Source organism: Pseudorca crassidens, chromosome 14, assembly GCF_039906515.1.
Source record: "Pseudorca crassidens isolate mPseCra1 chromosome 14, mPseCra1.hap1, whole genome shotgun sequence".
Taxonomy (NCBI): Eukaryota; Metazoa; Chordata; class Mammalia; order Artiodactyla; family Delphinidae; genus Pseudorca; species Pseudorca crassidens.
Window position 1 is genome coordinate 26,373,786 of NC_090309.1, and position 25,733 is coordinate 26,399,518.

The 25,733-nt window shown below is 49.1% G+C and overlaps 1 protein-coding gene across 5 annotated transcripts in view; it reads right to left on the minus strand.

Annotated features, from left to right (window-relative positions):
- Nucleotides 1-311: 311 nt before the first annotated feature.
- TET3 (tet methylcytosine dioxygenase 3) overlaps nt 312-25,733 on the minus strand; it is a 109,173-nt gene continuing 83,751 nt past the window's right edge. For all 5 annotated transcript variants that reach the window (XM_067704648.1, XM_067704647.1, XM_067704649.1 and 2 more), the window contains 7 exons: nt 21,084-21,177; nt 13,575-13,783; nt 12,027-12,177; nt 9,347-9,436; nt 8,695-8,832; nt 4,775-5,111; nt 312-4,146 (listed from right to left, as the gene is read on the minus strand). In XM_067704648.1, coding sequence (XP_067560749.1) covers nt 2,342-4,146; nt 4,775-5,111; nt 8,695-8,832; nt 9,347-9,436; nt 12,027-12,177; nt 13,575-13,783; nt 21,084-21,177 — 2,824 coding nt within the window. In that variant the 3' untranslated portion in view covers nt 312-2,341. The remainder of the gene's footprint in view (nt 4,147-4,774; nt 5,112-8,694; nt 8,833-9,346; nt 9,437-12,026; nt 12,178-13,574; nt 13,784-21,083; nt 21,178-25,733) is intronic.

Below are 25,733 nucleotides of genomic sequence, written 5' to 3' on the forward strand. Positions count from 1 at the left end.
AAGTTTTCAAGGCACCCCCGCATCTACCTAAGCACGGAGTCAAATGAGACCTGCATAAAAGTACTGATGCGATAAGCAAAATAGCATTTAAAGGACCCAACTTTTCCTCAAAACTAGAAAATCAGCATGCTCATTAAAGACTCTGCTTCCTTTAGCTTGTCAAACTGAAGGTCAGAGGTTTTCCTATAAATCTGAGTTCTGAATAATTCGAAATCCTGATAAGCTCTTGGGTATTTATTTCAAAAGCAATAATATTTCATTTTTGTCCTGTAAAATAAATGCAACTTTACAGAATATGGTAAAAGTGAAGGATAGACAAAGCACGTTAAATATTCAGCTACTATTTACAATTTCTCCCACAATTACATGTTAAAACATACTTTTTTTCAAGTTGCTGTTTAAATCTAGGCAAAAGTGCTTAAAAAAATTTTTTTTTTTCACTATTTACAGTTAAAACCAGACCACATAAATGCTCAGGACATCTCACAGCGACTCTCCGCCAGTGCTTCTGGAACAGTTACAGTAAACACCCAGCGGGTCAATTCTCAGCTCTTACACAAGGCACCTGGAAGCTCAGGAACTTGCCTTTAGCATCATCATCTGATTGTTAAACTCATTTTATGAAGACCCACATCTGAATAAAACTGCTCAATAAATATCTGATGTTTATCTCAGGGCTTGGCTGTCATTCACTGTGGGGCCACATTCCCCTCTGTGTCCTTAGGAAGCCTCCCACTCACCACACACATCCACATGGGTAGCTGGATATAATTTCTGCTAATACCACAGGAAAAACAGACACTCCAAGAAGTCTGACTTGCTGTCAACGCATGTTGCTTCCACCCGTCAGGCCCAACCTCTCTCAACGATGTTGAAAAAATTAAGCACCACATTCTCATTTCAAAGAACTGAATGAATGCACCAGAATTTTAGAACGGGCATGTTCGAGTGGGTGGAGAGGGGAGGAAGGAAAGGAGAAAATGACCAAATAGAGAAATGGCACCAATTAGGGAGGACAATCATAGCGACCTGCTGAAAACGTTTGACTCTTGCATTTTAAAATCATTAAGTGTAGGCCCCACTCCCCAGATGATAGCATGGAGGGGGTGGGCTCAGGTATGAGGCATGCACCATTGTCCGATGTGAAATCCAGGGATAAGGAGATGCGTTACTGCTGTCACACTGCTGTGCGGAGCTCCTGCAGACACAGCCTGCCCGAGTCAAGGAAGTCCCAGCACAACACTACAGCACCGCTGGCTTTTCACAGCTTGGGTTCAACTTCCTGTTTTTAAAGATACAGTAGCCCTTTTCGGTATCAGCACAGACTTTGGGGCATTTTTTAAAACAAAAATCTGCCACTAAGACGAATTCCTTCGGCCAGTATTCGTTGGCTAGTCAGCTCGGCGGAAGAGGCTCCTGAGAGCCTCTGGATTCCAGCGCCATCCCGAGGTGCTGCCGAGGGGACCACGGTATCACGTGACTTGATAGCTAAGGGACAGAGAGGATTCAGTGTGGAGACTAGCAAGCTTGAAGCTGTCTACTTCCAACCTGGTTTCTGGGAAAATCTATGCCAGCATCTCAGGTGCCTGGCCTGGGGTGCACCTGCCCCCATCCCTGACTCCAAGCCGGGGACTGGAAAAGGGACCCCAGCTGTTTTCCTACAGATTCTCCCATCCTACCGGAGAGGACAGAAGCTGTCCTGAGGGCTCCCTCCCCTGAAGGGAAGGCATGTCTGTCAGGAGGGATGCAGTGGGTGGCTACAACCTGCACTTGGCTCATGAGGGGCCGATGGCTGAGAGAACCTTGTCAGCTCCCAAGAGGGCCAGGCTCACCAGGCCCAGCACAACTGGGCAGGAATGAGTGCTTCTGGCCTTTCCTGCCGATCCTTTACCATTACAATTGTCACTTTTAAAAAAATCCAATAAATACACATTTTAAATGGAATTTAAAACTACTCCTTTGTGAAAGGACACTATAAACTTTCTTTCCATTATTGTGATATACAAGGATAGAGTTTTAAAAACAAGAGAAAATAAAAGGTCCCCCCAAACAAGGGAGGAAAAAAACCAACGTGGAGATATAAATATTAAGATCACGAAAAAATCACCCGACAGCCGTAGTTTCTTCTTCAAAGTGCTGGGGAATTGGGGGGAAGGGAGGGGCGGGTCAGTTCTGAGGTTTGGACCATAAATACATATATATGCGTATCTATATATGTATATATAGATAAAAAGACTTCTGCACCCCCAACCCGCCCCCAGGTGTGAGGGCGAAAGCACCACAGAGGCAGCTCGGGCCTGGCCCGACGCTGAGGTACGCTGGCTCCCTGGCACCCTGGCGCCTAGATCCAGCGGCTGTAGGGGCCCGTGACCTTCGTGTAGGCGTACGAGGACACGGTGACTGCTGAGTCCGTGGGCACGGCCAGCGCCTGCCGGGTGGGGACAAGCCCCTTCTTTTCCTTATGTTGGGGCTCGGGGACCATGGCACCCCCCCACTTGCGCTTCTTCCCATACAGCTTGGCCTCCTGCTGGCCCAGGCCCAGCCGGGCGGCCTCCTCCTGTCTCGCCCGCGCCCTCTCGGCCAGCTGCTTCATCTTGGCCTCCCAGAGGGCCAGCCCGTGATTGGGCTGGTTGAGGTTCTTGTGCTGGTAGAAGACCAGCGAAATGCGGGTGGGGTGGCAGCGGTTGGGTTTCTTGAGGGGTGTGGTGGCGTGCAGCTCCCGCCGGGCACACTCGATGAGGATGGAGCCGTGAGCGGGGGCCACGGCCACGCCGCCGATATTCTCGTCCAGGAAGTTGTGTTCACTGTCGGACCACAGCTCCTCCTCTGCCTCCTCTGCCCCAGCAGCGCCGCCGCCTCCGCCGCCCTTCTCCTCCTTGACTGTGCCCTTGCTGGGGGGCTCCTCCGCCGTCCCCTCCTCCAGGCCGAAGGGATCCCACAGCTTCTCCTCGGTCTTCAGGGCCCCAAATAGCTTCTCAGTGGGGCCCAGGGGCATGCCAAAGGACTGCCAGGCTTTGTCCAGCTGGCTCACCCCCGGGGTTGGAATCCTTCCCTCCTCCCCTTTCAGGGGGCTCCACAGCTTGTCTTGGAATCTGGGACCACCTTTCAGGGCAGAGTTGAAATCCCCGGCTCCTACCGCCCATGGCTTCTCAGTTAGGCTGGGCCCAGCCAAGGCCGAGGCGCTGTTCGCAAACTTGCAGTGGCTCCACGGCTTGCCCCGCAGCCGTCCTCCGGGCTGCGGGGCTGGCTGCTGTCCCTCGCCAGGGAATAACCCCCATTGATGCTGTCCATCTGGGAAGTGGGAAGGGGCCAGGCAGCCAGCCCCCAAAGAACCAAGCTTATCGGGGACAACAGCAGGGCTCTCTGCAGGAGGGAACACACCCCAGCTGCCACCCACACTGTGAGTCCTCTTGGGGGACACGCTCGGGCCTCCTGAGTACTGTCCCCATAGGTGATTGGGTCCCCCATTCTGAGACGCCTCAGGCAAAGGCATTTTGCCCATCTTGCCGGGCTCTCTGGGTACAGATTCGGTGTGGACCAGTGGATCTACTGGCTCTTGCTTGATGGATCTGTTGTAGCAACTGGAGCTCTGTACAAAGGGAGAGGGGTCCCTGGACACTGGGTGGAGCTGGGGGGCCTTTGGAAGCAGGTACTCCTTGGGGCCTGGGTAAGCAGGCTGCTGGTGGTGTGGAGCAGGGTGGTGGGTGTCTGTGGGAACAGCCTGGCCAGGCAGCTCGGCAAACTCAGCACCACCGTAGGCTGGGCTCAGGCTGTTGTGCAGAGCGTGGAGGTCTGGCTTCTTCTCAAAACTGCTGTTGCTGCCACTGTGCCCCCAGGTGCTAGGACCCAGGAACTGAGAGGGGAAGACGGGGTTACTGGATGGAAAGCCATAGTAGCCAAATGATGGAAGCGCGTACTTGGAGTGGAAGCCGTTGACGGAGGCCAGGCCGGGCTGTGCATAGTAGGAGTGGTAGGAGTACACGCTGTTCACGCTGTACGGGTCGGAGGGCCGGCAACTGCCCAGCACCGAGTAGCTCTCCACCACTGCGTTGCCGCTGTACTTGAAGGAGCTGAAGTGGTTCTGTGGCTCTACCTTGAGGGAGGGCTTCAGGCTTTGCCGGGACAATCCACCCTTCAGAGACAGGCCTGAGGAAGACAGGAGGCAAGACAGAGAAGAAGCACAGAGAAGCACAGAGACGGACGCTCCCTCTTGCCAAGAGGTTTCCTCCGCTGGGCGGGCGAGACGAGTGAGGCTGGACTTGCTCCCAGTGCAGCGCAGCGTGGCCCGGCCCCACGGAAGCCCCAGAAGAGCAGCCGGCAGTGCCCAGGGCTCCGGTGTTGTCATTCTTCCCGACTCTAGCGAACTCAACCCGGCCTCACTGAAGCCCCCTTGTGCCAGCCACTGCAGGGACGAGGGCCGCCCCACACCCGAAAACCCTGCTGCAGACCACACGCCTGCCGCCTCGGTACTTTCCGCAGCGAGGAGAGCCGGTGAGCCGGGGGGACGCCCAGCTGCCCTCTGGGAAGACAGGGAGACCGCCTTCATTTGGCTCCCAGGTGCCTCCCATCTGGCCTGGTTTCCCGGGGCTGCTGCAGCTATGGCGCTGACTGACAAAATTAAGACAATTGATGGTCCAGGTGGCTGAGAGACCCCAGTACTTTTCTGTATGGAATTCTACCTCAAGGCAGGAAGAGTGGTGGTAAGGGAGCCGTCCAGGGCCCCCCACCCAACAGTGCCCGTGCCACCCCCGCCGGGCACCCTCTCCCCACACACCTGGGTCAGTGGGGATGCCAGCCAGCTCCAGGGCCTCCTGCTTGATCTTCTCAGGAGTGCTCAGCTTCTCCTTCTGAACCTTCTTCTTCTCGGCTGCCGCCTTCCTGGCTTCCAGCTGCCGCTGGCGGCAGGACTTGGCGGGCTCCGGCAGGCGCCGGACCTCGCGGGGGAAGGCGGTGAGCACCTGGATGGCCCCGCTGCCCACCTTGGCGTTCTGGTTCTCCTCACTGCCAAACTCATCCGTGTTGGCCATCTTGTACAAGGGGAGTACGTGCAGCTGCTCATCCTCGGGAATCTTGCCCACGCAGCGATTGTCTTCCTTGGTCAGGGTGCAGACCTGCCCCAAACATAGAGACGGGGAGGGTGCTTGGGCTTGGGGTAGCCAGACACTGCGCGGGAGGGGCTGAGCGTCCCGCACACAAGGCCGCCCCTTCCCCACGCCGTCCCAGCCCCAGCTATCCACTATTACTTTCCGGAGCATCTAAAAAGCGCATTTGTCTAGCTTTACAGAGTAACGGTATCACCAGCGTTTAGAGTCTGCTCGACAGTTTTCAAAGCACATCCGTTCACTTTGTCTAACAAGGCTCTGGGGGGATAAGATGACCGGCTCAGGGTCACAAGGCCAGAAAGGGGCCAGGTCACGACTGGGAGATGTGCTCTGCCCTCCACTGCCATCATTGCCATTACATGTCAGCACACAGATCTCGGACCTTCCACCATTACCCTCCTTGCCTTCAACACTCAGCCTCCTTTTGCCCTTAAAATTGAAAATTATATATGCTGGTTGTAGAAAATTTAGGCCAGCACAAAGGACATAAAAATTATCTCCATAATCCCACCAACTAGAAATAACCCTTGCATATACTTGGTCATATACACACTCACTTTTTTTTTTTTAGACTTTAATGTTATTTATTTAATGTTATTAAGAACACACTCACTTTTTAATAATTAAATAGGATCATTTATATTATGCATACAGTTTTAGAATAACTTTTTTTTCTTAACACAGTATATTTTCTTACATGTTAAGTATGCTTCCCCAATATGATTTAAGAGCCACACAATATTATTCCACTGTATCAATGTGTTAATTTAACTAATCCTTCATGACCACTTAAACCTGTTTCCCTATCATAAATAATACTTTTATCCTTTTCACTGGATTTTCTAAGATACTTAATTCCTTAGAATAAAAGCCGTAAGGGAGGACTGCCACATGTTGCCAAACTGCGCTCCAAAATGATGATCGCCAGTGTTTCGCTTACCCTGGCAGAATGAGTTTCAATTTTCCTATACTTTTGCTGATACTTTTGCTATTAATTTCTTTAAAACTTTCGCCTGTTATCAAAATGTACCTCGTCGTTGGTATGTGTTTCTCTGATTATTAATAAGGTTTGATTGATTTTTTTTCTCATTTACGTTTTACTCTTATATTGACTATATTTTATTTTCTGTATTCCTGATGTTCTGGCATTTGGGGCCTTGATCCTGGAGGGACCGTCCCTCCCCTAAGACTAGCTAATTCCTATAGATAGCAAATGATCCCCTGCCAGTGCAACTCTGATACACAAACCAACCAACCCAGAGTTCCCACCCCCAACCATCTCCTTTATAAAACTCTCACACACCAGGCAAATATTCTCTCTGCCTTAAATCACCCCAGGGCTAGGTATTGACAACTAGGGACCACCTCTATAGCCCAGAGCCCGCAGAAATTATTCAAACTCTCCACCCTCAACTTATTCAGCTTACTTATCCTACCTTGCCCATTCCTTTCCACGAAATCCCCAGGAAAGCTCTGGGCTATTCTCTCCCCTCTCTGCCTCCTGACAAACCCTGCTGCTGCCCAGTGAGCTGCCAAATGAGGACTCCAGGGCTGTAAGTGTCCTCATCCTGGGGCCACTGCACAAAGCTGTGCTGAGGACGCCCTCCCTGTGGTCTCTAGAGGAGTCCAAAAGCACTGACTGCCATCCACAGGAGACTGGTCGATAAGTGGCGGCACAGCCACACACACAGCCTTAGAACGTGCTGCCTATATCCACTGACCAGCAAGCTGTCCACCACATATTCTTGGGTTCAGAAAAGCAAGATCATGGAACAGCACATACACATAGTGTGTAAGATGTATACAACTGTGCACACACACACATTCAGGTGTCTGAATGGACGGCCATCACGATGCTAACACAGGTTACCTATGAGATAACAGGCGTTTTTGCTTTATACTTGCTCGTAGTATTAAAATTATTTTTTACAATAAATAATTGTTTAATTAGAACAAAAAATATTATTCATTTTTGGAAAAAACTTATTTTTCACTCCAAACTCCGGAAGCTCTGGGATCCAAATAACCTCACTGTGCTCCTACCTCTTGGTGCCCCACCCTCCTTCCTTGCCCCCTCTCCTAATCCTGGAGGGCCCTTCCTTCTTTCTCTGTATTTTAGCTAGAAACCCTCACAATACAGTGTAGACAGAAGCCTGCCCCATCTTGCTTCTCAGTCTTGGACATGGAAAAGGAGGACAAGGTGGAGAAATGAAATCCTAGGGTTGGGCCATTCATCCCCTTGGGGACACAAGCTATACCGACTCTGGGAGCCCCCTTTCAGTTGAATATGCCCGTGCCCTTGCCTCTTCCACAGCCCCCCTGGGAGCCCTGTCTCCTAGGACCTAGTTAAAAAGCAGAGAAGACAGCCACATTACCCCTTCCAGGGTGCCCCCACCCAAGCCCAAACCTCCTCTCTTTTCCATCTGCACTCACTCTTCTGGGGCCAGCATCCAGGCTCATGGCCCTAACTATAAACTCAGTGCTCTCCACTGGCTATGAACTCAGTGCTCCCCAGTCTCAAATTCATTTCTCCAGACCCTCCCTCTCCCCTGCCTACTCTACATCTCCACCTGGACATCTAGCAGGCATCTCAAAATAGAATTATTGTTTTTCACCCCAAAACTGGTCTCTCCTGGTATTCTACATCTCAGTAAACACCAACACTTGCCTAGTTGCTCAAGCAACTCACACATCCTAGGTCCACCCCAACAGCAATTACTCTCAGCTACGCCTTCAAAATCAACCCACAACCTGTCCAAGTACTCCCCACACCCCATCCTCACTCCTGCCCAAGCCCTGTCACCTCTGGCCTGGACAAGTGTCCCAGCCTCCTACCTGGCCTGCTTGCTCTGATTCTCCCCCACCCACCCCTACCCCAACATATTTTATTCTCCATCTGCAGGAGCAAGAGAGTGCTTCTGACTTTATAAATGAGATCTCAGGGCTTCCCATCACACTTAGAGCACAACCCACAGCCCTCCCAGCCTCCCATGCTCCCTGCGACCTCACCCCTGCCTGCCCCTCTAATCTCACTCCTCCGAGCCTTTGCCTGCGCTGGTCCTTCGGCCTGGAGCACCCCACCCTCACGCATTCAGTCCCTTACTTCCGCATCTCTGCTCAGGTGCCCCTCCTCATACAGGCCTCTCTCCATGTCATCTAAAATAGCATGTGCTGTCATTTCATCCCTTACCCTACTTCATCTTCTCCTCACAGCCTTCCTTGCTACTGGACATTATATCACATTTTTAGGCAGCACTCTGTCCGGTTTATTCCCCGGCATCTAGAGCAGTACCTGAGGCACAATAAACATTTGCTCAATGCATGAATCAAAAGGTTGTTTGGACTTAAATCCTAGTGCTCAGAGAGACCTGGAGCACACTTTAGAGAACTGGGAGACACTGGGTGCCCAAGAGGCTGCATTCTGCAGCACCCAAGCCAGCCTTGCCCCTGCATTTCCCAGAAAAGTGGGCAGGAGCAGGTAGTCTGGCAGGGACCCTCCCTGCCTTGAGCCCACCTATCTGCAGAGAACAGGTGTGCGCCCTCCCAGGATCGTCTCTCAGGTGGGGCTGTGACAGGTCACAGGCTTCCTTACCACCGTGCACCCGTTGTAGAGGTTATGCTGGTCCTTGTGGGCGTGGGCACAGAAGTCCATGCAGGCCGTGACCCCTGAGAAGGGCCGCCCTTCCTTCAGCCCCAGGCGGCAGTCAATCGCTATTTCCTCATTGGTCACCTGTGTGGATGGCCAAGGACAGCTGCTCGAGTGACCTGAGGTGAGTGGCCCTGATTCGGCATGGGGGAGGCCAGGTCTTAGAGGGAAGGAGGGAGGAAGGAGGTTAAGGACCACAGCCATCTTGTACTTGGGCTGTAGGAGGGAGGTTTTCTGGCTGAAGTCCCTATAAGGGGTTACTTCCTTCTGGGTTATCTCAAGTCCCTCTCACCTCGTCTATGGGGTGCAGCAGTGACAGGTGAGAGAAACTCAAGCCTCCCCAGTAGAAACCAGAGCAGAGGAGGTGGAGGATTATTAAGGGGAGAGAGACAAAGACCAAGGATACAGGAGAGACAGCCTGGGATGTGGTCGGCTTGGTGTAAACAAGGGATCTTAACAAAGACCTTAACAAAGATCACTGCTCTAGCTCTGGCTGGGCTTTTCCCGTAAGGAACCCACTCCGCTGTTCCCCCACTTCAGGGAGCCTGGGCAGAGATGTGGGTGACATGTGGGCACAGAACAGCCCAAGACTCAGTACCTGGTTCTGATAGGCCTGGGGGGCCAGCCGCTTATACAGGGGAGCAACTTCGGTGGCCAGGTCCTGGAAACTCTTCCGGAGCACTTCTTCCTGTGGACAGAAGAACAGTCACACACCTCCAGGGCAGCCCTGCCTGGCAAACTCTGCACATGGGAAATTGACCTCCATTCTAGAACCACTGTCGGGGTGCCACTGGGAAGGCAGGAAGTAAGGTGCTATCAGGTATCTTTATGGTGTTCCCTCTGGGAGGGGTGCCAGGTCTGTTTTAATGCTGGAGACGCTGAAGCTCACCAGGAAAGACACTGCCTGAGGGTCTGGTCACCCTGACTACTAAGCACCTGTTCTGCCAGGCTCCAGCCCAGTGCTGCTCAGAACACCTAGAACAGGTTCCTGCTCTTGCTAAGCACTTGCTCAACACCCTAGGTCAGAGGTGCGGGATGGCAGGCACGTACAAGCACGAGCGGCAGGCGTGGGTCCTTCTTGCAGTGGTCCAGACAGGTAAATAAAGGCAGGGAGAGGTGGGTGAGGCCCGTGCTAGAAATCCCACAGCCAGCTAGGCTCAGCGCCCATCACCAGCCAGGTACACGGCCAGACCACAATGTTCTGTCCTTTAGACCCGCACCATCTCATGTGTTTAGCCACAAGCCATGTGTGGCTATTGAAATATAAATTCATTTTAATTAAAATTAAATAAAATTTTTTTTAAAATTAAGAAGTTTCAATTAATTTTTTTAAATTTAAAAATTTAAAAAAATTCAGCCCCTCCACTGCACTGGCCACGTTTCAAATGCTCAGTGGCTACATGTGGCTCCCGTGGCTGTGTTTTCTACAGAGAACATTTCCATCATCACAGAACGTTCCACTGGATAGCGCTGCCCTCGACAGAGCAGCAGCCCTCAGACTGGCAGAGAGTTTAAGGTATCTGCAGCCTCTCTCTGGCTCTCTGAGGGTAACAAGTTGGGCTATGGGGGCTCCTAGCCAGCCTTGAGCACAGGCATGGAGAGTTTATGGAGAAGAAAGAAGAGGAAGAGGGAAGAAAAAAGGTACCAAACTCACAGAATTAGAAATGGAAGGGTGAGACCAATGGCTCAGCTGTCTGTCCAGCAGGGCGGCCAGAGTTGCCAGCCAGCCTCACTGCACCTCCCTGGCTGCCTTCCAGACGCTGCCACCAGCATAGTGGGCCGGAAGCCAGCACAACACGGGGGTGAGGCTTGTGAGCTCTGGGGAAACACAGGCCAGGGTTTAAATGCTGACTTCATCATCACTGTCACATGGCCCTGGGCAAACCATTTGCCTCACGTGTAAAGGGAGCAGTAACAGGGCCTAGATCCTCAGGCTGTCATGAGATTAACTGAGACACCTGTGAGGTGCTGGGCGGAGTACCCAGCACTTAGTGCACAGGAAATGGTAGCTGATGGAACAGGGAAAGTATTTGTGAGAAATTAAAGCCATTATTTTCATTCATGGTAATTCCTAGTTCCTGGTGGCACTGGGACTCCTCCATTCATTGAAGCAACTGCATTTGCTGCTTCTGGGGGAGGCCAGGCACTGCCATAAGTAAAAGTCTAGTGTCAAATCAGACTCTTAGACTAGGTCGTGTAATAGTCAGAAAGCTGGGCTTTGAGGGGAAAAAAGGGGTTCTAAATTTGGACGTGCTTCCTTTTATTTCTGAAAAGCAAAGCTTGGAAGTCTGAGCATAGAAATTTACATGTGGTGTAAAAAAAATGTGCCCCAGGAGAGTCCCTGTCTCCTGGAAAATGGGGAAGCCCTTCTGGTAAAAGGAGCTTGGAGAGGTTTGGAAGGTAGAGGCTGGGATCAAGGTATTGCCTGGATCCAGTACCCCTCTCACAGTAGCAGAGGCAGAAGGCAGGGAGGCTGGAGGAGACATGACAGAGAGACCACTCAGGCCTATGCCTGCTTTGCATCTGGACTCCAAGTGGAGACCCCCTTGGGATGGCCCTCATAACCAGGGCAACAGAGAAGTGGCAGAGTGGGAGGTGACCTGACCTGACGCTTCTGGTTCCCAGCCTAAGCTCGGCCTGCAGAGGAGACCCTGAGGCCCCTTGTGCTGCTGTCACTGGGTTGGGGAGGAGCTCTGGTGGGCGGGAGGAGGCCTCAGGCCTAGTGGCCATACCATGTGGATGCCAGACCAGTGCCCGAGGACCGTGCCAGGCCCCCAGCAAGGAGACACCAAGGACCTAGACAACTGGACAAGTGCACAGAGATGTGGGCCCAGCAGCCAGGCAGGATGAGGGACACCTCGGGACATCCAGCATCGGCCAGAAGGTGGCCTGAGGGCCAGTGGCCCCTCTTTGTGCCACACGTCACACCCAGAAAGATGTCTTGAGAAGAATGGAGGGGAGAAATAACCCTTTAAGCGGGTCAAGTTCTAATGAGGAATCTGAACATTTACCTTAAAGAGACTTTTCTAAACTGCAAGAGTCTGAGGTACCTGTAATTGGTAAGTCTAATTTTTCACTCATCGTATTCCTCCACACTACACCCCACATACCTTATTTCACTGCAAGATAAGGTCAGTTCAAAAAAAAGAAAGGAAGTTCCATTTTCTACACATCTGAGTCACAGTATGCTAATCCTACATCCCACCGGGACTACTAAAGGCAGTAGGTGGAACAGGGTGAGTGGGAGGGTCTCATGCTCCCTGTGGGGCTGTGCTCACCTCTTTGGGGTTGTCCCCCGCGAGGCGGAACTTGCGAGGAGTCTTGCTCCGAGCATATTTGCAGCCATTGAAGTACATGCTCCAGGAACAACCGAAGGAGAACGAGGCACCACAGGTATTTGGGTCTTTGCCTTGGCAAGCGCAGGTACGGCTGCAACATATATCACATGTTAGGCATACGAGGCACATTTTTAGTTCTGGAATTTTCCCCCTTCCTCGGGGGGAGGCCCTGTTGAGGCCTGGCATCCACTGGCCTCCCAGTGACGGCCATGACATCCTTCCCTGACCTCAGCTCCTTTCCCAAATCTCTACCCTTGTGGGCAGGGAATCAGCTCCGAGCAGCCTGTTTGGCTCCCACCCGAGCCTGAAGTCTGAGAGTGTGCTGCGGGGAGAAGCACACGGGCTGTTTGAGATGGCTGGGGAGGATCTAATCAAAAACCCAATAACGTTTACACTTTGCCTTAACTTTAATATCCTGACCAGCTCCAACACAGACCACACAAACGGGAAGAATGTGAACCACAGAGTTTGAACATGCCTGCTTCTTGCAGGCCCAGGTGCTGACAGGCCTTTAAACCAATGAACACTGACTTTACCATCCAACACTTAATAAAATCCAGAAACAACCCAAATGCCCTCCAACTGGGGAATGAATAAACAAATCGTGACACACCCACACAGTGGAATACTGCTCAGTGGTGAAAAGGAACGAGCTACTGATACACACATCCATAGATGAAACTCAGAACACTGTGCTCAGGGCAAGAAGCAAGACTCAGGAGGCTACATGATGTATGGTTCCATTCATATGACATTCTCGTAAAGGCAACCCTACAGGGACAGGAAATAAGATTTTTTTTTTTTCCCCCTTCGGTACGCGGGCCTCTCACTGTTGTGGCCTCTCCCGTTGTGGAGCACAGGGTCTGGACGCACAGGCCCAGGGGCCATGGCTCATGGGCCCAGCCGCTCCGCGGCATGTGGGATCCTCCCGGACCGGGGCACGAACCCGTGTCCCCTGCATCGGCAGGCGGACTCCCAACCACTGCACCACCAGGGAAGCCCCAGGAAATAAGATTTGTGTTTGCCAGGGGTGGGGAGAAGCGCCTGGCTATAAAAGGGCACGGTGGAGTCTGAGGGGTGATGCAACTCTTCTATATCTTCATTGTGGCAGTGGCTACATGACCGTAAACATCTGTCAAATTCTTCAAACTGTACACCTCAAAGGATGAATTTTACTCTAAGTAAAAATATCTTAATTTAAAAAATGGGGGAGGGGACCCTATAAGGGTAGGTCTTGTGAGTACCACTGATGCCTTATATTAGCGGGGCACTCACACTTTTCCACACTTGTTACCACTATTAGAGCCTCAGAGTCAACCTGGGGCGGAAAGCAAAGCTAAGCTGAGTCAAGAGAGCCTCCCCAGCCAGGGCCAGACCCCAGGCCAGATCCGTAGGTAAGCATTCTTTCCACCACAGTCCTAACTTGGCAGGACACACAGGGCCCTGACCCCACTGCCCCACCCCTGCCCACTGGGACCGTCCACATACTCATCGTTGAGGCCACATCTCCGGCTGGTGGGGTTCCCGTACTTCCGGAGGGTATCGGTGAGCTCCTGGTAGAGGGTGTCTCCGAGGCTTCGGGGGATGCCCTCCCAGGCCAGGATGAGGATGACGATCACGGCATTCTGGCAGTGGTGGCCTGCCCGGTGCCGCACCAGGCAGAGCAGCTTCTCTTCCAGCGTGTGCCTGCGGATCACCTGCAGGGAGGTGGGGCGGGGGTGCTGTGAATCACAGGAGCCGGGCACCCATGATCCTCTGCATGGATGCCACACCCCCTCACCTCTGCCCAACAGACCTGCGGGCGCAGATCTTTAGGGCAGTGTACCAGGGGCGTCACGCCTCGGCGACAGCAACCACACAGGCTAAAGGACCATTATAATTAGGGAAAGAAAAACATTAAATAGCAAAATAAAAAAACAATTACTACAAAACCTGAGTCATTGGTGATGTATATAGACTTAGGGATAAGAATATCAAGTTGGCCAAAAAGTTCCTTCGGGTTTTAAGTAAAAATAAAAGACATTTTTTATTTTCACCAAGAACTTTATTGAACCATATATTCACCCTTTTGTTCCACTACCTTCTGCCATTTTTCAGGCAACTTCATAATTCCATCTTCCTGAAACTTTTTCTTTTTGAGCAAAGAACTGTTCCAGGTGCCTTTTACAGTCTTCCAGGGAACTGAAATTGTTTCCATTAAGAGAATTTTGTAAAGACCTAAATAAATGGAAATCCGAAGGTGCCATGTCTGGTGAATATGGCAGATGAACCAGAACTTCACAGCCAAGCTGTAACAGGTTTTGCCTGGTCATCAAAGAAACACGCGGTCTTTCATTACCCGTATGGAAGATTATGCGTTTTCTGTTAACTAATTCTGGTCGCTTTTCATCAAGCGCTGCTTTCAGTCGGTCTAATTGGGAGCAGTACTTGGAATTAATCGTTTGGTTTTCAAGAAGGAGCTCATAAGAGAGGACTCCCTTCCAATCCCACCACATACACAACATCACCTTCCTTGGATGAAGACTGGCCTTTGGTGTGGTTGGTGGTGATTCACTTCGCTTGCCCCACGATCTCGTCCATTCCACATTATTGTACAGTATCCACTTTTCATCGCCCGTCACAATTTGTTTTGAAAACAGAATGTTTTCATTAAGTTTGAGTAGAGAATCGCACGTGGAAATACGGTCAGGAAGGTTTTTTTCGCTTAACTTACGTGGGATCCAAACATCAAAGCGATTCACGTAACCAAGCTGGTGCAGATGATTTTCAGCGCTTGATTTGGACATTCTGAGTATGTCGGCTATCTCCCGCGTGGTATAACGTTGATTGTTCTCAATTAATATCTCGATTTGATTCGCTATCAACTTCCACAGGTCCACCCGACTGTGGAGCACTGTCCAGCAAGAAATCTGCACGGAACTTCACAAGCCACTTTTGACACATGCGATCAGTCACACCACCTTCTCCATACACCACACAAATCATTTTTTGCGTTTTTACCTTTCTTGAAATAATAAATCATAATATGCCAAAAATGTTGTTTTTCCTTCCATCTTCAATATTAAAATGTCTACACAAAAATTCACCAATTTTGATGTTTTTTTTTTAATGCACTCTGATATGACAGCTGTCACAATCCAATCCAATTGTTTCGAATGAAGTTAAAGACAACTAAACGCTACTAGAGCCAACTGACGGAAAAAGCCGAACGAACCTTTTGGCCAACCCAAAACATAGATAAAATTATAAGCCAAAACATATTCAGAGATTTTTTATGTTGTCCTAAAACATCTGCAGAGAAAACGGTGCATATCTGTATGTTTTTAGTTAAAAAGCAAGGGTCTTGATGCTGTGGAAACCAGTTTTTGGTAGTTCCTCAAAAATTTAAACAAATATAACCAGGCACAACTAAGAATACACCCAAGGGAATTGAGAGTAGGGATTTGGACAGGTACTTGTACCCCCATGGCCAGAGCAGCATTACCTAGCAATAGCCAAAAGGCAGAAACAGCCCAAATGTCCGTCAACTGACGAATGGATGAACAAAACGTGGCACGTCCATTCAATGGAATATTACTCAACCTTAAACAGGAACGAAGGTCTGACTCATGCTACAACATGAGTGAACCCTGAGAACACTATGCTAAGTGAAGCAAGCCAGACACAAAAGGACAAATACTGTATGATTCCACTTACGTGAGGTACCTGTACGTGTTAAATTCATAGAGACAGAAAGTAGAATGGTGGTTACCAGGGGCTGGGATGGCGGAGAGAGAGGGTTTGGGGAGTTATTGTTTAATGGGTATAGAGTTTCAGTATGGGATGATGAAAAAGTTTTGGAAATAGACTGTGGTGATGGTTGCATAACAATGTGAATGTAATTGATGCCACTGAATTGTACACTTAAAAATGGTTAAAATGCCAAATTTTATGTTATGTATATTTTAACACAATTTAAAAAAAATAATAATACCAAAACCCATTGAACTATATACTTTAAATGAGTGAATTGTATGGTGTGTGAATTATATCTCAATAAGGCTATTTAAAAACAAAAAAGCGGGCTTCCCTGGTGGCGCAGTGGTTGGGAGTCCACCTGCCGATGCAGGGGACATGGGTTCATGCCCCGGTCTGGGAGGATCACACATGCTGCGGAGCGGCTGGGCCCGTGAGCCATGGCCACTAAGCCTGTGCGTCCGGAGCCTGTGCTCCGCAACGAGAGAGGCCACAACAGTGAGAGGCCCGCGTACCGCAAAAAAAAAATTAAAATAAAAACAAAACAAAACAAAAAAGCACAGGCCTTGGGCATTGCTCTCCTCTTCACTCATTCCCTAAACACCGTCCTGGCTCACACAAAGATGTGTCAAGGCAAAGGGTCCAGGAGTGGGGGATGAGGTGGCTGAATCTCCCCCCAAAATCCCAGGGAATTCTGTGACTCGATAAGATGTGGGGACCTGTGAAGAGGGGAGACTGGGAAGGGCTCTGAGTAGCAGGAGGAGGGACAACGACTCGAGGCGGGGCTTCTACAAAGGACTATAAGCAGGGGGCTCACTTATATACATAACTACATGTTTTAGCAAGGGGCGCAGATAGTCGGGAGAGGGGTGAAATGGGGAGACCACTGACGTAACACAAGCAAAACAGATGAAGTCGGAACTAGAACAATGGGGGGAATGAAACAGGAAAAGGAATGGATTCTAGAGACCTTTAGAAGAAAGGGAACTTTGGGACCACCTGACTATAGGAGCTGAGGGACAGGGAAAAGTCTTAAATCACTTCCACATTTCGTGGCGCAGAAAAGTGGGTGAGTGTGGGCCGTGTTTCCTGGCAGGTTAGCAGGGAGCATGCTGAGGCCAGAGGCACTCTGGAACACTGGAGTGGCTATTCTAAGCAGCCCCAACAGAATGGGTGTGGACCTCAGGAGATGTCTGGGCTGGAGACAGACTTGGTCATGAGTACGTCAGTGCAGGGAGATGCTGAGAGAGCCACCGGGCAGGAAATACCAATAAGGAAAGCAGGCCAGATGTACAACTGAAGAGTTGGGGGTGGGGGTGGGGGTGGGAAGCCAGACCTCTCTCCATCAACCATTGCCTGGTGGGAACTCCAGCCGAGTGTACCTACCTCTTCCAGTTTTGCAAGAAGAAAACAGAAATCCAGATTTTCACATGAACTCTCTCCTTTTAAACACAGGAACACCAAATTCAATTTTTAAAATTGTAGTAAAATATATGTAACTTAGAATTTAGCATTTTAAGTGTACAGCTCAGTAGCATTAAGTATATTCACGCTGTTGTGCAAAGTATCACCAGAACTTTTTCCATCTCCAGAACTTTTTATTTTCCCAAACAGAAACTCTACACCCATTTAACCCTAACTCTCCATTCTCCCCTGCCCACAGCCCATGGTAACAACCATCCTGCTTTCTGACTCTATTAACCTGACTACTCTGGGTACCTCACAGAAGTGGAATCATACAGCATTTGTCCTTTAATAACTGGCTTTATTTCACTTAGCATAATGTCCTTAAGTTTCATCCATGATGCAGCACGTATCAGAATTTGCTTCAAAAATTTAAAGGACACCTTGTATGCTACACAAAACATATAACTGGGCCAAGAGTTCCTGTTTTGAGCCACAGCAATAATGGTGTCCCCCACCCTCACCCTTTGTGGAAGCACTGATTACATCATTATTTATAAAATTGTTTTTGTGGCTCAGTAAATACATGAACATGCCATTAATCATATCCCTGTGTGACTGGCCTACTGCAGACTGAGCCGGGCATTTCATGGGCATCTGCACACATCGTAGGTACTAGGGTTTCTGAGACACTACTGTCCACCTCTGCTCACTGCCTGGGCAGTGCATCGACTAATTGCACTCATGTGCAACACACGTTCAGAGCACACAGAGACACCCGACCTGTCAAAGTCGAGATTGAGGTCACGCCCTTTGGGTTTCCCAAGTGACAAACACATAAAGGTGCCTAGGCATGAGCAGACAGCCCTGTGGCACCCTCACAGGTCTCTGGGTACACTCAAAAAAGCTATAACAAAGCGGAGCTCCCTATCCACACTCTAGGAAGGAACCCAGCAGGGTGAAATACACAAAGTGCGAAAGTCAAAGGCCAACGTAAGGTGTGAACAAACCAACACTCGAGCACGGCAACGCAGACTGTTCACACGCCATCACAGGACTGTAAACAGATCACCTAGACTCTGGGCAGGAATTCCCTGAGCGCTGAACCTAGAACAGCACCAGGCAGAAACTCAAGTCTATTCCCCCATAACTCTCACCCTCGGTACTTAGTTCCAACTACTGGGGTTCCCCAGCAAGTCTATTCTACCATGCCCCTGAAGGGTCTTCAAATATCCGCCTTCTGACCTGTTACCTTTACAGGCTGGCGAAGCAGTATCTCTATGATTCTTCTACCGAAAGCCCATTTTTCCCATGTGCAGTGTTTGCTTCTGGCTGCCTCTGTTTATTCTGAGCCTTTGGAATGCTCCGTGGGTCACCCCCTTACTCCCATGCTTGGTGACTTCCATACTTTGTACAGGCCACCTTAAAATCAGAGACTACCAGCAGGCTCTCTGGGTAGTCCCCATTGCCTTCTTAGATCATTCTCTCAACACACATTTGCTGGACATCCATGAGGCACCTCAGCTTTGTCCCCCAAGATCCTAGCCGGTTAAGTCTAGAGCTTGTCGGGTACACTGCTTGTAATGAAGGTATTGGTTGGGGGTTCAGGCTGCAAACACAGACATGAACCCCAGTTGGAAAGAAGACCCAGGCTCTAGACATGGGACAGGGGAAGTGGGGAGAGCCACAGAAGGCACTGTCCACCACAGGCAGCTGGATGCTCCCAGTCCCCCGTGGCCAGGGACCACTTCCTGCACTCTTGATGCCATGCCGCCACCAAGGATAATCTGTCCTTCTTAGCATTTGTGGGTCACTTCCCCAGGGGTGGGGGGCAGGGAAAGGGAACACCTGCCTCTCCTCTAACTTCCAAGGAGGTGGAACTCTAGATGAGCTCTACAACCAAAATACATAGGGTATTTGGTGGCTGTGTAGGCAAAAAATAAGAGAAGTCCACCACACTATGAGAGATGGTTATAAAAGAGGAAAAAAAAAAACCCCACAACTCAGCACGGCCTTTTTCTTGCCACTGTAACAGTTCTATGATCTACCACTCTTCTCATAAAAAAATTTTCTTTCCTCTCTCCTTTTATCTTCACTCATCAGATACAGAATTTCCTCACCTCTCTGTCACTATGTATTCCCTTCTATCTAAGCTTTTCTTTCAAAGCTGGCATCCCCCACCAGACTTGGTGATACCCACAAGTTATTCCAACCTTTGGACAAAGCACTGTGCTACATGTGTCCCGCTCTGGGCATTTGTCCACAGACTCTGGAGGACCAAAGTTCTGAGGACCAAGTTCCTCCCCCATCATTCTGCTTTCCTCTCACAGCCCCAGAAACTGATCTCACGCTTTACCTGGGCAACTGCCTCCTCAGCCCTCAGCAGAGACATACAAGTGCTGGTCAAGAGCTAAAGCTTGACCATGGGTGTCCGGGGACTGGAAATGCATGTTCTCATCCTCAACACCATCCACATAGCCAGGTGTTTTCTTTCTTTAAGGTGCTGTTTCTGAAGCCGAGAAGTCCCTCTCTCTACCTGCGCCCCAAGGATCTTCAGTTTCTTGCCCAAGACTTTGGAATTCCTCAACAACTGCCTGAATTAGCAGGAGAGAGGGACAATGCCATTTCTCTGACAGGTTCTCTGGGGGGTAACACCCCACCCTGCTCAGCCGCAGACATAGTCAACCTCCCACTGTAATGACCGTCTTTCACAAGGGTGGGGACAACATGCTTCTACATACCTGTGAATACTCTTTAAGTATTCCAAATTTTTCCAGATAATTCTTCACTGTCTGAAAACGGCTACAAACGGATATGTGGTAGTTCAGGTTCAGACACCTTTTATTTTCGTTAAACATAAAGGTGCAAAGGCATGTGGTACAGACCAGATAAAAACAGGCATGTGTGCAGACGGACAGAGGATGACAAAGGTCATCTTACCACCATCCCTCACCCAAAGTGAGCCGTGTGTATGTTCACCCAGCCTTTTTGCCTTTGTCAACATGATTCTCCTCACCAGGAATGCTGCTACCTTCTCCTGGCCCATTTAGTATGGCCCCACGCATATCCACCTTCTCTGGGAAACTGCCTGAACACTCCTCCTGCCAGTCATGTCCCTTTTGCCCCTGAACTCTACAGCACCAAGTCTGCCTCTCAGTGTTAAAGCTCGATTATTCAAGTCTCCATGATCTTACTTCCTGTGTCTCTACATCATAAGCAGCTTGAACACAGGGATGGAGCCTTCTATGTTCCATGCGTATTCTCCCTACCAAGCACTGAGCAAACAGCTACCTGATAACCTTGCTGCTGCTCTGGGCACTGGTTCCACAGGGCTCTATGAGGACTGGAAGGGCAAGGTCAGAAAACTTTGGGTGAAACTGGGGTCTGAGTCATTGACCTCCCCTCTGCCAAGACACACAGGCTGCCTTATAGCAAACAGTGGCTCAGAAGTAAAACAGAAGCAACGCTGTCCCTGCCCCTGCCCAGAGGCTTAGTTCTTGTGGACAGGAGACAGGAACACCTGCAGCTCCAGGGCACACAAAGCGGGCAGAGGAGTCACAGGGACCGTGGTGGGGCTCAGCCTTGAGCAAGATGACATCTCCAGCTTCCGCTTCTCCTCCCTCCCTCTGCAGCCCTGAACCACAGGGGCAGTACGAGCTGAGCGTAATGACCAGAGCAGTTCCAAGGCCAGCCTTGGACATCAGAGGCTGGCATTTAAACAAAGTGAGGACTAACAGCTGAGGCTGGGGGAAGATGACCCTAACCAGCACCAGATGCTGGCTCACAGCTCCCTGGACAGTGCACACGCCTGCCCTCCACTCCCCGGCCCAGCTTGGGCTGTGGAGCTTTGATACGTACCCACTTTGCGATGGGACAGCCACGTGAGCTCTTCCCTTCCTTCCCCGTGTAGATGACCTTCTCGATACGGATGGCTTTCCCCTTCTCTCCGTACCTGGAGAGGGAGACAGAAGGCACCATTAGCACAGCTGAAGCCCAAAGGAGAGCAAGTCTTGGTAAGAAGGCAAGCCTCAGTGTGTTTCAGCTAGGGTTTCTAGTTACTGTGGGGCAATAGAGAAGGAAGAGAAAGATTTAAATGTTTATTCCGTGTGAAAGCCTCTGCGGACACAACTCCACTTACAGACTCCCAGGGCCTCTGGTCCACCCGGCTCCGCTCTGTCCCAGGGCAGAAGGTCTCTGATTATTACCTCTGAGCACTCAAACCCAAGGCTCAACACAGGCATTTGTATCCAGCCCTGTTAGCAGAGTTAGTTATTTATAAATTCAGTAAAATGCAACAGACAAAACAAATGGGGAAACCTTATTATTCTCTTTCAACAATCCCCGACTGACATTTGAACAGATGAGGGCAAGATAGCTGAGGCCAGGGGGAAGTGACCCTACCCAGTACAAACTGGCTCTGAGATTCCCTTGGACAGTAAACACGTCTGGTTCCTGCATACACCCCTGCCCTGGCCCATACATGTGTGCACACACTCAGGGATTCACCACATTCAGAGGTGATGAAACTGTGGCCCCCAGAGCTGAACTGACCTGCCCAAGACCACACAGCTACCTGGGGGCAGTGGTGGTTAAAGTGCAGCCTTGGAGGTCAGAGAGCTGGGGCTTGAGTGCCAGCGCAGCACTTCCTTGTTACAGGACCATGGCCAAATGACTGAACTTCTCTAAGCCTCAGTTTCCTCATCTGTAAAATGGATATAAAAATGGTTCCTGTCTCCTAGGCTTGGGAAAAGATCAAATGAGATAATCCACAGGGAGTGCCTTAAAGTACTCTGAAGTTCCTGGCATGAGGGAAGAGCCCAGTAAATATTAATTATTCTTAATACTGTAAACATCCATCTTGCTGAATTGTCTTATTTTTAATAGCTTTTTAGTTTCAAGTACAATAATATTATCGTCTACAAGTACTGGTTATTTGCCACCTCCTCCTTTCCACTTTCCATGCCTCTATTTCCATCTCTTTTGTGTCTGTACTGGCCAGCCCCTTCCAAAGCACTAGCAGGCATCTTTGCTTATTTCTTGACTTTACTGGAAATGTTTCTAACTACTCATCCCTGGGCATGAAGCTCGCTGACTTTGGGACAGAGATAGAGACTCCCTTACTTTGAAGGGCTCTACTAAGGGTTTCCTGTTCTAAGGATTTTTTTCTTTTCTTTTCGTTTTTTTTGCTGCATTGGGTCTTCGTTGCTGCGCGCGGGCTTTGTCTAGTTGCGGTGAGCGGGGGCTACTCTTTGTTGCGGTGTGCCGGCTTCTCGTTGCGGTGGCTTCTCTTCTTGCAGAGCACGGGCTCTAGGCACGCGGGCTTCAGTAGTTGTGGCACGTGGCTCAGTAGTTGTGCACGGGCTTAGTTACTCCGCGGCATGTGGGATCTTCCCGGACCAGGGCTAGAACCCATGTCCCCTGCAATGGCAGGCGGATTCTTAACCACTGCACCACCAGGGAAGTCCTTGTTCTAAGGATTTTTAATCAAGAATCGATCAATTTTATCAAATACATTTTTAGCAACTAAGGACACAGATGATTGAATGGTTTTTTTCCTTTGGTCAATTAACAAGGTATGCTATTTTAACAGACTGTCTAAAGCAAACAATCCTTATATTTCTGTAATAAATCCAATTTGGTCACAGCATATTTTAATATACTATTTAATAGAGGATAATGTTATCATAGCTACTACATATTCTGTTTTACATATTCTTTATATAAATACATATATAGTTACACATAATTCTTTATCTCATCCACTCTACTTCTAGGAATCTCTACCTCAGACATAACTGTACAAATACACCAAGATTTAGGAAAAAGATATTCATTGTTGCATCTACAAGAGAAAATTTAGAAAGAACTTAAATATCCAGTATAGGACTGGCTAAATAAAACATAATAAAACAAATGTCCATGCAATGGAAAACCATGTAGTTGTCAAAAAGGATTCTACAGAACTGTATGTACTGACACGAAAGAAATTAAGTGGGGTGGGGGGTAATAGCTACAAACATGGGGATAGTATGCTTGACCCCATTTTGTTCAAAATTTCTCTATATACATATGTGTCTCTTCACAAATGCTTAGAAAAAATAGTAACGTATGCGTCAAACTTTAAAAAAATTTTTTTTCTTCTAAGAAGGATAATTATTAGAGAGCTTTATTCACTCTAGACTTTTAAAAAACAGACTTTTATAGACATGTTTTATTTTTGTAATTGGAAAAGAAAACAAATATTTAAAAAAATGCTTCTGGGCTTCCCTGGTGGCACAGTGGTTGAGAGTCCGCCTGCCGATGCAGGGGACACGGGTTCGTGCCCCGGTCCGGGAGGATCCCACATGCTGCGGAGTGGCTGGGCCCGTGAGCCATGGCCGCTGAGCCCGTGCGTCCGGAGCCTGTGCTCTGCAACGGGAGAGGCCACAACAGTGAGAGGCCCTTGTACCGAAAAAAAAAAAAAAAAAAAAAAAAAAAAGTGCTGATCTAAGGTTTCTCTGAGTTCAATGTTCTCTATTTCACTCAAGACCTCAGGAATGAGGTGAAAAGCTGATAAGTGCCACATTAAAATTCTAAGGCTACGTTAGTCCCTTATAGAATGTGTTTGGAGACAGGACTCTGGGGAGTTTATATAGCGTGGTCTGGCTCAAGAGGAAAAGACCAGATAGTGCTGCTTTTGTTTGGTTCCTGGAGAACTTTCAGCTCCACAAGCATCTATCAGGAGCGCAGAGCCTGGACACTCAGTGTGTCCTGGGGTCGCTGTGGGAAGAACCACCTGAGGTGACCATACTGTTCGCACTGGAACGGACAGGATATCGTGTTCCCCACAGGAGGGTGAGCTGAGGACACAGACCAGGGCTTTCTGACCAAGACCTTTCCCACCGTCTCATCCTTGTGAGAAATGCTTCCTGTAGTGAACTTCATATTTGAGAGCAAATAAAAGGGCCAAGCACTGTCTGATCAGTTAGAATTTTTTTTTTTTTTTTTTTAACCAGAACCATCTCTGTGTTTAAAGACAACCAACCAACTCTGGATTTAGTTCTTTTTTCTTAAATGTCTTACTTTCCGGCCTATCATTAAGAGGCTAGGATACAGGTGAACTCCTAGACCCTACACTAAGTCTGGAAGGGTAGGCTGAAACCTTATTCTAAAGGGTAACTTCATCGTCTTAGCCAGTGATTCTCAAAGGTGGTGCTGGGACCAGCATCCCCTGGGAACTTGGGAGGAATGCAGACTCTCGGGTCCCATCCCAGACCTGCTGGGTCAGAAGCCCTGGGGTGGGGCCCAGCGATCTGCGCTTTCACAAGTCCTCCAGAGACCTGAAGCATGCTCAAGCTTGATAACCGCTGATCTAAAGTTGTGATTCTTCAGGGTTACCTTTATCACACATTAATAAGACCAGTTCCCCCCACACTCAGAGGATTTGCTGGCACGGTGTTGGTGCTTTCATTCCTAGCATGAACATTTAATGAACTCCTAGGCTGCAGAGAATCCCCTTTCCAGTTAGAGGACACGTGGCCCTGTGCAGCAGGCCATTCTCAGATATGGGTTTGAACACCTGACTCCAATTATTTATGACAACAAGGACCTGGGTACCCAGGAGGTATGGAACCCATTAACAAATCTGATAATATTTTAGGACTTGCTTTCAACCTCCTCCTTTCACAGTCTTTCCCAGATAAACTAAAAGCACCAACATCCCCTGGATTTCAGTTTTCTTCCCTCTTTGCCTTGGCCAACTCCTGGCAGTGGAGTGGTCCTGCAGAGTAAGGGTTGGGCGGGAAGTCTAGAGAAAGAGACAGCCTGGACCATTCACAAACTAGACCCCCCTCCAGGTGATTTTCAGCAATCATTCATTCCCCTCCTGTTCCAGAAGGAGCTTAAAAAGATGTCTATGTGATAAAAATAACAGGTGATGAAATCAGAGTAAAGGGGGAAACAGATAGACATGATGTTGTTATGCAAAATGCAGATGGTGGGATCTTGTGCATATTTTTAAGAGATGAGCCTAGAACATTTCATCACATGAGAAATCAAGGAAGCTAATGAAGACTCCTTAGGGTCATGTCAAAAGGACTCAGGAGTGAACCTGAATAGGCTCCCACAGGCCAAAGATGAGAAATTACGTTCCTCCTAATGAGGATACACAAATCTGGCTCTAAGCTTACAAGCAGCCAACATAAAGATGGAAACACAATCTGTTCCATGATTTACAAGGCCCTTAAGATAAAAATAAACCAGTTGCTGAGGAAAAACACAAGTATTCCTGGTCTTGAGAGGAATTCCTCCCTTGGATCAGTTTCTGGAGAATCTACACTTGGCTGTTATTTTTAAAGCAATGACAAAAAAAAAAAAAAAGGACAAATCTCAACTTTATCATTATCTCTTAATCCTTATTTCAAAACATACTCTTCTATAACTAAAAGTTATTGAGAGAGCTGTCTAGAAATCTTGCAAAATTGCTACCAAAAAACAAACACACATAAAAACTATCCCAGATCAAACCTG